General features: G+C 36.1%; 2 protein-coding genes across 8 annotated transcripts; both read right to left on the bottom strand.

The window, feature by feature from the left end:
* Positions 1–113: 113 nt before the first annotated feature.
* LOC110438105 (extracellular calcium-sensing receptor-like) lies at positions 114–3,326 on the bottom strand. 2 transcript variants are annotated; one of them, XM_087293697.1, is made up of 6 exons: positions 3,057–3,326; positions 2,375–2,898; positions 2,089–2,296; positions 1,649–1,850; positions 1,328–1,450; positions 114–1,205 (listed from the first exon to the last, which is right to left on the bottom strand). In XM_087293697.1, the coding sequence occupies exons 1-6, from the start codon at positions 3,309–3,311 to the stop codon at positions 310–312; spliced, it is 2,208 nt and encodes a 735-aa protein (XP_087149823.1). In that variant the 5' UTR covers positions 3,312–3,326; the 3' UTR covers positions 114–309. The 2 variants fall into 2 exon arrangements, with proteins under 2 accessions (XP_087149823.1, XP_087149824.1); XM_087293698.1 differs by lacking the exon at positions 1,328–1,450 and having other exon boundaries at positions 2,089–2,898.
* Positions 3,327–4,557: 1,231 nt separating this feature from the next.
* On the bottom strand, positions 4,558–11,136 carry olfcv1 (olfactory receptor C family, v1). 6 transcript variants are annotated; one of them, XM_087293691.1, is made up of 7 exons: positions 10,861–11,090; positions 10,385–10,691; positions 9,465–10,274; positions 9,115–9,339; positions 8,780–8,903; positions 7,996–8,655; positions 4,558–7,095 (listed from the first exon to the last, which is right to left on the bottom strand). In XM_087293691.1, the coding sequence occupies exons 1-7, from the start codon at positions 11,058–11,060 to the stop codon at positions 7,040–7,042; spliced, it is 2,382 nt and encodes a 793-aa protein (XP_087149817.1). In that variant the 5' UTR covers positions 11,061–11,090; the 3' UTR covers positions 4,558–7,039. The 6 variants fall into 6 exon arrangements, with proteins under 6 accessions (XP_087149817.1, XP_087149818.1, XP_087149815.1 ...); XM_087293692.1 differs by having other exon boundaries at positions 10,403–10,691; XM_087293689.1 differs by lacking the exon at positions 4,558–7,095 and having other exon boundaries at positions 7,412–8,655; positions 10,403–10,691; positions 10,861–11,123.
* Between the last annotated feature and the right edge of the window lie 269 nt (positions 11,137–11,405).

Here is an 11,405-nt window from a genome sequence, read left to right as displayed (position 1 = left end):
AGCAGATACAGGTTCCTTTGCATCTCATTATGCATCACAGTCAGATGTCATTAACAGGATTCAAAATACTCATTTTCACAAATATATTTTATTAATGTATTCTTTTTACAACAGTAGTACAACCTAAGAGCTGTAATCCTTAGAAAGAAGGGACATTTGTGTTTGCATTATGAGATGTATAAAATGTTGTTTTGGTGCACAAGAATGCATACAGACCTTTTCTTTTTCTTACATTTTTATGTTAAAAATATCCCTTCAGAATAAACATAGCATACCATAATAGACAAACTGTGCTATTTATATTATTCATCATGTTATAACTTTTCCCATGAGATGCTGCTTGGTGTTTTTCTCTGGCTTCATTAAAATAATGTAACATTTGGGGGCAAATAAACAAAGAAGCAGGCCAAAACTAGAAGCTAGTATAGCAAAAATCTCCACAGCAGTTGTAAACTTACCAGGCTGGCTGACATATGCAGGTACAAAAGCTAGCCATACTGCGCAAAATATAATCATGCTAAAGGTGATGTATTTGGCCTCATTAAAATTACCTGGTAATTTCCGGGCCAGAAAAGCCAGAAAAAAGCAGACACAAGCTAAAAGACCGATATATCCCAGCACACACCAAAAAGCCAGATCAGAGCCCACACTGCAATCCAGAATGATCTTGGACTGTTGATATTTAGTGTTTCTATAGGGAAATGGTGGGGATACTACAAGCCAGACTGTACATATGAGCACCTGAACGAGAGTGCAGCAGAAAATGATGATTCTCTGCTGTGTAGGGCCCAACCATTTCATTATATTGTTTCCAGGTCGGGTCGCTGTGAAAGCAGCCAGCACCACTAAAGTCTTTCCCAAGATGCAAGAGATGCAAAGCGAGAAGGTGATGCTGAATGCAGTGTGCCGAAGCATACAAGACCAGGATGTGGGTTCCCCGATAAATATCAAAGCACACAGAAAACAAAGAGTCAGTGATAACAAGATGAAGAAACTGAGTTCAGAGTTATTCACACGGACTATAGGGGTTCCTTTGTTGTACAGAAAAATCACCAGCACAGTGATGGTCAAAAAGGCTCCTATTACAGCTATGACAGTTAAGGTCATTCCCATCGCATCATGGGAGAGAAATTCAATCACTTTTGGTACACATGATGTACCATTTGCATTTGACCAATAGTCCTCAGGACATGGCAGGCAATCTACTGAATCTAAAAAATAAAAATATATTTTTACACTGCACAGGCCATGGAGGATATCAAACAATTACAATAATGAGAGCATATTCAAGATGCAGCAAGGAAGCTTACAAGCAAGGTGACTCTACCTGTCTGATTACTGATCTTGCCACTTTCACATGGAACACAGTCAAAGCAGCACAAAGGTTGCCCACGACAGGCAGCTGTCCTAAATCCTGGTGCACACCTATAACTGCACACAGACACGGGCACCTATAAAAAAGTACATGTAATAAGAAATTAGATACATGTTTAATTATTGTTTTCTTTATTGATACACAGCATACACAACCAAATGTTCAGATAGAAATTCTAACAAAATCAAGACAATAGGGGTTATTTCACTGAAATATCAGATGGCAGTGTAGTGTACAGTCAACACCTTGCCTTAGTCTGTTGGTTAGACCATGTAATGGCCTGCTCCTCAATCACCAGTTCTTTGCCAGAATGCTGAGCACCATCATAGAGGCCCACTTTAACAAACTGCATATCTCCACTTGCACTTCTTTGCCAGTTTATTAAATCATAATATGGAACTGAGTCTCCTTTATTATCAAAGTTAACATTTTGTCCAGATATTGAGAAGGAAACATCCTCAAGGTAATGCTTCAGCTTTGGAGAACAAACAACCAAACAAATGAAGGAGTAATATTCAAATAATAAAAATTGAAAAAGAAGACAAGATAAACATAAGGACAATTTTGTTTGCAATTTAAAGGAGTAACATATAAATTATTTACAAGGTTTTATTTACTATTATTTATTTATATTTGTTATTGGCCTATATGTAAAACTCTGTTTCTTTTAATTTTGAATAAGCAGTTCCCACCATACCCTAAAACACTTTTACCTGCCATGGAAACACATTGTTGAGGTTCGCACATGAGAAATTCTCAAATGGCCCATGTCCATTTCTACATTCAATAAGATTATGAAGAGAATGAGCAAAGGCATACACCGCTTTGTAAACATTGTAGGTCACACGAGGGCTGGATGTGTTCATGTAGGCAGAGTATTCTTTTCTGAGAGTTTCTTTTCCTGTGCATGAGGGTAAATGACTGCTCAAGGTGGATGTGGATGGAGAACAACCATACAAAGCCTCCCACAGTTCCTGAACCTGAGGAATAGAAGGGTACTTTTCTGGAGTGACGGTCCTGATGTAATCCTGAAGACCTGGGACGTGTCCTTGACGGATTGCAAAGCCAATTGTGCCATCTAAAAATGAATATGTCTCTGCTAACATTGATGCTGTAACCCAAGCCTCACTTGCAATCCACTGAATTCCAGTGATATTTTGAGCCACAAACTCTCTTAAAACAGGATAAAACTCTCCTTCTACTGAAAAAACAACAACTACCTTGGCTGTTGATTCCTTCATTACTTTAAGAATCTTCAAGACTCGTTCCTGGGTATAGTCTTTTGGAATCATTTCATGATAAGCCAAACAAATATTTGTATTTTCAATTTCTCGCTTTAAGCCTTGTAAAGCAAATCTGCCATAATCATGGTCTTCAGTCACAACACCAATCCATGTCCAGTCAAACCTCTTTAAAAGCTGTGCAATCGCTTTGACCTGGTAGTCATCACTAGGAACCACTCTGAAAAATGTCGGGAACTGCTTTCGATCACTTAGACAAGAGCAGGTGGAGAAATAGCTTATCTATAATAATAATAATAATAATATTAATAAATAAATTTTAAAAAGTTAATTAATTATTATATATATATATATATATATATATATATATATATATATATATATATATATATATATATATATATATATATATATATATATAAAATATAAAATTAATATACCATAGGTATTTGAAAGGCTTGCACTGTTCTGGAGAGAACAATAGACTGTGAAGATCCAGATTCTCCTATTAATCCTATTAAAGGGCCAGCCCCAGAGCACATAGAACTTTGAACAACTTCCTGCCCATTCATTACAGCCAGAACTGCTTTCTGAGCTGTTACAGGAGTAGAGCAAGAGTCAAATATTTTGTAAGCAAGTGTAAAATTGTTGAGGAGATCTTTTCTATTGTTTATCTCCTCCACAGCAAGCTTCATAGAGAGAGCCCAACGGAAAGCTCTTGGATCAAACCTACATTTTAGATAAATAAAAAATAAGGGAATGAATTGTTACATAATAACTTTTGTAAAAAATGTTTTAGAACATTGATTGATTTCAATAACTGTAATACTAATTATAAAACAACTGAAATGATGAATGGAAGAGAAGCAACTGAAAAATAACAAACGTCATTACCCACGACACTGTGCTGTTAAAGGTTTCTTCATATAGTCTGTTGGTGGAAGCTTTACTCTGTAATGTAAAGGAAAAATTCCTCCTATTGTGAAGTCTCCACTAGTCATGAAAACTGGCAGATCAAAGTCATGTGGGGAGCAGATTAAAGCCATAGACGCACTGGAAAGATGAAATATCGACATGAAAATGTAAATCATTGCTCTAACTCCAAAAGCACACAGATAAAGTTGTTTCTATTTCCAAAGGTTTTATATGGTTAGTCATTTTCATCTCATTATGTATGGTTCCACGCGTTGCAGAATTTGCTAAATTGAGAGGAGAGTAATATCACCTATGATGCAACAGTTCAGGCATGAATATGTAAACCCTCATTTAAATACAACCCATCATCAAACTTTGTTGACATAATGAGTGTTATATATAAAATATATAGCTGAAGCTACATTTATTAGCCCTCCTGTGAAATATAAATTCTTTTTAAATATTTCCCAAGTGTTGTTTAATGGATTGAAGATTATTGCTTAAAGTGTAATTTAAAGAGTTTACTTGGTTATAATGTAAACTAGGCAGGTTAGGAGAATTAGGTAAGTTATTTGATAACTCTGGTTTGTTTTAATTCTTAAAATAATCCTTAAAGAGTCTAATAAAATTTACCTTAAAATTTAAAAAGTGTAAAAAAAAAAAAATTTTCCAGCCAAATAAACTTCACTTAAGATATATAAAAAAGAAAAAAAAATCACAGAAGGGCTAATATATATATATATATATATGTGTGTATGTATGTAGAGATGCACGGGTCAGCTGAAATGACACCCGAATTCGCAGCTTTATACTAATCATCCACCTGCAGCCCTATATATCAGATATAGTTTTATCTGATATATATAGTTGATGTCAAAATTATTAGCCCCCCTGAATTATTTGCCCTTATTTAAATTTTTTTTCCCAATTTCTGTTTGACGAAGAGAAGATTTTTTTTCAACACATTTCTAAACATAATTTTAGAAATTGGGAAACGTTTTTTTTTTTTTTTTTTTTTTTGCAGTGGATAGTTTTAATAACTCATCTCTAATAACTGATTTATTTTATCTTTGCCATGATGACAACTATTAATATTTTGCTAGATATTTTTCAAGACACTTCTATACAGCTTAAAGATACATTTAAAGGCTTAACTAGGTTAATTAGGTTAACTAGGCAGGTTAGGGTAAATAGACAAGTTAATGTATGATGATGGTTTGTTCTGTTGACCAGCGGTTCCCAACAGGGGGTCGCGGCCCACAAGGGGGCCTAAGCGAGGTTTGTGGGGGGTCGCGTCATATTTTTAAAAATCTTAGCAGTGAACAATTAGGAGAATGATCATGTTGCCTTCATTTTATCCCCTAGCTCAGTAGTCCTTAACCATCGGTCCTTGGATCAATTGGTTCCGGGCCGCAAGAAATCATTAATTATTTGCGTTTTACTTATTATCTGAGTCTGAACGATCTTTTATTTTGAAAAGTCTTTTATTTTGAAAAATGACCGTACTCTTGCTTACATCTTGGTCACTTTAGCGATCAAATTTAACCCACAAGCAGCAAAATGAGTAAGAAACAGACGTCTTAGGAAAGTTTCTTTGCAAAGGGAAAAAGACCCAGTGAACGACCTGGGTACTGCCAAGGAACAGATCCGCAACCCACTTGTCAACAAATCAGGTGAATCCACCATGGCTGTGCAAGAAGATCAACTGATGGAGATTGCAAATGATCACAGCCTTTAAGGTGCTATTTGTATATTGCGTATTTCTAGAGTCTGCACAAGTTTATTTTTCCAATGGAGGTGCGCGGCTTATGCGCACAAGCGGCGTGATGCACTCGCACCAATGAACTCCGGGCCACAAGCACACTGCATGTCACGTGACAAAAATTGATCAATCAGCTTCAGCTTGTATGGAATATTCACATTTCGGTAAGACTAATTTTCGCAGTCAAACACTGAACACACAAACACTGCAGTCCTTTGTACTTTTCTTCATAAATTAAACTTGTATCAGAAAGTGACAGCAATGTTTTGTCAGTTTGTCATTCTCTGAGAAAACGGTTGATGGTCGCATAGCAACCTACAAAGCACTCATCCCCCCCCCCCAGTAAAATTGCAAACGTTGACTGGTGCGTGGTGATAAAATGGTTGAGGATCCCTGACCTGGCTGACCAAAAATGGACAAATTTATAATCCTTCCTCCACAAAAAAAAACAGAGTCTTACGAATTCGCCTCGCAGAAATCCTCACTCTAATTGTAATAGCCTATATTATTTTTTCCCTTATAAACTTGTGTAAATACTGATATTTTTGTCATCGAATTTCAAATAGAGTCAATTTAAAGGCCAAAGGCTTATGTTTTTCAGTTACAAATGGCCTACTGATGTTTTGCTTTTATAATTTACATTAGGCTTTTATTCATTCATTCATTTTTTTCGGCTTAGTCCCTTTATTATACCCTTCCAGTTGCAACCCATCTCTGGGATACATTAGGCTTTTATTTGTGCATAAACATATCTAGATATAGTGATAAACAAACCGTTTGTTTGAAAACCAATTTTTTTGTCATCATAACTGCAAACATATATGAGCGATTATATCATTAAATGTGCAGGGGGGCCTTACAATATTTTCCAGGGGAAAAGGGGGTCTCAGGTTAAAAAAAAAAAAAGGTTTGGAACCACTGCTGTAGACTATTGAAAAAATATATAGCTTAAACGGGCTAATAATTTTGTACTTAAAAAAAAAAATGCTTTTATTCTAGCCAAAATAATATGAATAAGAGTTTCTCCAGAATAATAATACTAAAAAAAAAACATTATCAGACATACTTTAAAAATTCTCTTGCTCTGTTAAACATCATTTAGGAAATGTAAAAAAAAATCAAAGGGGGGCTTATAATTCTGACTTCAACTGTATAAATATATCCGCACCCGACCCGTGCCCGATTGTCACTTTAATAATTTAATTCTTTGTTTTAGGCATGATGATAGGTCACCGTGGATATTAACAGCAGATTCAGTGAGCTATAATCTGCGCAGCTCAGATAGTAAAATAATGTTAATCTTAAACGTTTTTAAATGAAAATTTATTCATAAAAACAAAAGTGTCTTTAGACAACTTTTTCTTCATTTTCAAATACAGAAAGTAAAAATAAGACATTTTAGCTTTTACGAATACAGGAACAAGATAACAAAAAGGGTGCCAATTTACTTGGCCCTTTTCTGTACACTGTGCAAAAAACAGCATCTACTGTGCCTGAATTCGGATGATAACGCTCGCATCACTTGTTGTAGGAATGAACAAGATTATCCCCACAAGGAGCTGTAGTCGTGTAAATAAGCGATCTTGTTTCTTCCAGAACTAGAGCAGATTTTCGTCTGATGACTCCTCTAACTAAAACTTTGAACAGTAGGATACTCTTGCACTTTATCCACTATTTTTCACGTCCCATCTTCCCATTCTGCAAAGCCCACTCTCTGCTTTTTCGCTGGCCAACTGCCATGTCCTGCTACATCCAGCCACAATTAATCATAACGTATTTTTTTATTACCCAACCCGCCCGACCTGCGGATTATATGCACACACAGTCACACACACATTGTTATCCTGTGCAAATTTACATTAAAGGAGGGTCTAACTGTTAATGTATTCTGCTGAACAAGCAACAATCCCAAAAAATGTGATTACAAACCATCTAAATCAAATAATAACTTGGGGGCAGATTAAAAAAAAGACTAGTATGAACCTGTAACTTAACCATATAAAAAATATTAAACTTGTAGGTGTGAGGGGTAAAGGTCTGCATGTATTATACTTTCACTCATACTATTTGGTTTCTGTTGTTGGGTCCATTTCATATGAATTAAAATGGACAGTGAATGTATAGACAGTCTTTATTTTGTTTATTTTGTTGTTACTTTTTTTATTTAGACTTTATTTTTTATTGCAAAAACCAGTGGCTACAGTGTAGGTTACATAACCTAGAGATCAGTTAACATCTTCATTGTCTATTGTTATTTTACGTAAACATTTCTGACAAGCTTGTTGGAATCATGAAACTTGAAAAACAAATTGAATACTACAAAAATAAAAAATAAATGCATAGGATATTGACTCTGTCCCTAAAATATTTAAAAGTTCATAGTTGAAGATAATATTTGGATTTCATGTTTATAGCATTTTTATCATTTTTAATTTTTTTGAAAATCTGTACAAACACTATTCATTTTGTGACTTTTCCAATTAAATGTTGCTTGGTGTTTTTCTCTGGCTTCACTAAAATAATGTAACATTTTGGAGCAAACAAGCAGAAAAGCAGGCCGAAACTAGAAGCTAGTATAGCAAAAATCTCCACAGCAGTTGTAAACTTACCAGGCGAACTGACATATGCAGGCACAAAAGCTAGCCATACAGTGCAAAATATAATCATGCTGAAGGTGATGTATTTGGCCTCATTAAAATTACCTGGTAATTTCCGGGCCAGAAAAGCCAGAAAAAAGCAGACACAAGCTAAAAGACCGATATATCCCAGCACACACCAAAAAGCCAGATCAGAGCCCACACTGCAATCCAGAATGATCTTGGACTGTTGATATTTAGTGTTTCTATAGGGAAATGGTGGGGATACTACAAGCCAGACTGTACATATGAGCACCTGAACGAGAGTGCAGCAGAAAATGATGATTCTCTGCTGTGTAGGGCCCAACCATTTCATTATATTGTTTCCAGGTCGGGTCGCTGTGAAAGCAGCCAGCACCACTAAAGTCTTTCCCAAGATGCAAGAGATGCAAAGTGAGAAGGTGATGCTGAATGCAGTGTGCCGAAGCATACAGGACCAGGATGTGGGTTCCCCGATAAATATCAAAGCACACAGAAAACAAAAAGTCAGTGATACCAAGATGAAGAAACTGAGTTCAGAGTTATTCACACGGACTATAGGGGTTCCTTTGTTGTACAGAAATATCCCCAGCACAGTGATGGTCAGAAAGGCTCCTGCTACAGCTATCACAGTCAAGGTCATTCCCATCGCATCATGGGAGAGAAATTCAATCACTTTCTGGATGCACTCTGTTCTATTTACATTGGACCAATAGTCTTCAGGGCAAGACAGACAATCTACTGAATCTTTCAAAGAAAAAAAAGAAAGAAAACCATATGAAGTGCATTGGAATTAAATATGACAGCATGAATAAATGGTGTCTTTATATAATTTTTGTCAATAGGAAAACATGCATCACAGAGCTCTGACCTGTCTGATTACTGATCTTGCCAATGTCACATGGAACACAATCAAAACAACACAGAGACTGCCCATGTCGGACAGCCTTCCTGTATCCTGGAGTGCAGCCGTTACTGCATACAGAAACAGGTACCTAAATTAAAATTATTTTTATTATAACCTCTTCCCAAGAATATGAGTCTCCAAATAACAGAATGCAATACCAGATGCATTGTCAGTTTTAGCATAATGAAACAGCACATCTTTTTATCAAATGTATAAAGGCTTAATGAGCACATACTGTATAGTGACAGTTATATTATTAGAACAACAGATGGCAGTGTAGTGTGCAGTCAACACCTTGCCTTAGTCTGTTGGTTAGACCATGCAATAGCCTGCTTCTCAATCACTAGTTCTTTGCCAGAATGCTGAGCACCATCATAGAGGCCCACTTTAATAAACTGCATATCTCCACTTGCACTTCTTTGCCAGTTTATTAAATCATAAGATGGTATTGCATCTCCCTTGATATCAAAATTAACTTCCTCTCCAGAAATAGAGAAGGATATTTCCTGTAAATAATGTTGAAGCTGAAGACAGCAGAGGGAAAAATGGAGATGATTAAAACAAATATCCACATCTAGACAGTTCATGTGCAATATAATAACTAATCTACTTAAACACAAGTTATCATCAAATCCTCAAGTACTTTTACCTGCCATGGAAACACATTGTTGAGGTTCGCACATGATAAATTCTCAAATGGCCCATGTCCATTTCTACATTCAATAAGATTATGAAGAGAATGAGCAAAGGCATACACCGCTTTGTAAACATTGTAGGTCACACGAGGGCTGGATGTGTTCATGTAGGCAGAGTATTCTTTTCTGAGAATTTCTTTTCCTGTGCATGAGGGTAAATGACTGCTCAAGGTGGATGTGGATGGAGAACAACCATACAAAGCCTCCCACAGTTCCTGAACCTGAGGAATAGAAGGGTACCTTTCTGGAGTGACGGTCCTGATGTAATCCTGAAGACCTGGGACGTGTCCTTGACGGATTGCAAAGCCAATTGTGCCATCTAAAAATGAATATGTCTCTGCTAACATTGATGCTGTAACCCAAGCCTCACTTGCAATCCACTGAATTCCTGTAATATTCTGAGCCACAAACTCTGTCAAAAAAGGGTAAAATTCCCCTTCCCCTGAAAAAACAACAACCACCTTGGCTGTTGATTCCTTCATAACTTTAAGTATCTTCAAGACTCGTTCCTGGGTATAGTCTTTTGGAATCATTTCATGATAAGCCAAACAAATTTTTGTATTTTCAATTTCTCGCTTTAAGCCTTGTAAAGCAAACCTGCCATAATCATGGTCTTCAGTCACAACACCAATCCATGTCCAGTCAAATCTCTTTAGGAGCTGTGCAATCGCTTTGACCTGGTAGTCATCACTTGGAACCACTCTGAAAAATGTCGGGAACTGCTTTCGATCACTTAGACAAGAGCAGGTGGAGAAATAGCTTATCTATAATAATAATAAATTCATAAAAAAACCTAAGTTATATATAGTTGTATGTATGTATGTATATGTGTGTGTGTGTGTGTGTGTGTGTATATGCACACTTATTAATATACCATAGGTAAATATAATACCATTGGTATTCTGAAAGGCTCCAAAGTTCTGGAGACAACAATTGATTGTGAGGATCCAGACTCCCCAATTAATCCTAATAAGGGGCTAGCTCCAGAGCACATGAAACTTTGAACAACGTCCTGTCCATTCAGCGCTGCCAGGACTGCTTTCTGAGCCATTACAGGAGTTGCACAAGAGTCAAAGATTCTATAGGCAAGAGTGTGTTCTGGTAAGAGGTCTTTTCGATTGTTTATCTCTTCTACGGCCAGTCCCATTGTGAGAGCCCAGTGAAAAGCCATTGGATCAAACCTGAATTAAAAACAAAACAATTATTTCATTAAAAATCCTAAAGAACATTTATGAAGTCGCCTTTTAGAAAGTATTGTAATACATTAGATGGGGTTTTCATAATGTAAATGAGATAATAGATTTAATAAACAGTTTGGGGAAAAATATAATTGATAAGACATATCCTTACCCTCGACACATTGCTGTTAAAGGTTTCTTCATATAGTCTGTTGGTGGAAGCTCTACTCTGTAATGTAAAGGAAAAATTCCTCCTATTGTGAAGTCTCCACTAGTCATGAAAACTGGCAGATCAAAGTTCCCTCTTGGAATACATCTTGAAGTCATAGCTGCACTGGAAAGATGAAAAATACAAAGAAAAATATGAATCATTGTATTGTTAGCCTCCTCTACTCAAAAGGCAAGAAGATGCAACTTCTGTCTTTGGTTTTATATGTTAGTCATGCATGAAATTATGCATGACGTCTTTCTGAGTTATATATTGACTCAGGTGGGCTATGATGTTTCCCAAGATGCCTCAAACTAAAACTATATTTGTCTGTTTTTTAGACACATTGCATAATACTAATAATCTATTATGTAGGCTTGTTAATAGAATTTATTAAATCTATTTTATTAAATGTAACTTATTAAATCGAATTAATTGGACTCAATTCCATATTTGAATACTTGTGTAACTCTGGCTGTGTTTCTGTTTAGTTTTGTTATCTATGTCAC

The sequence above is a fragment of the Danio rerio genome, chromosome 18, assembly GCF_052040795.2.
Source record: "Danio rerio strain M-AB ecotype USA chromosome 18, GRCz13ab, whole genome shotgun sequence".
Classification (NCBI taxonomy): domain Eukaryota; kingdom Metazoa; phylum Chordata; class Actinopteri; order Cypriniformes; family Danionidae; genus Danio; species Danio rerio.
The sequence above is the reverse complement of the archived record's forward strand: the minus strand, read 5'-3'. Positions and strand labels throughout refer to the sequence as shown.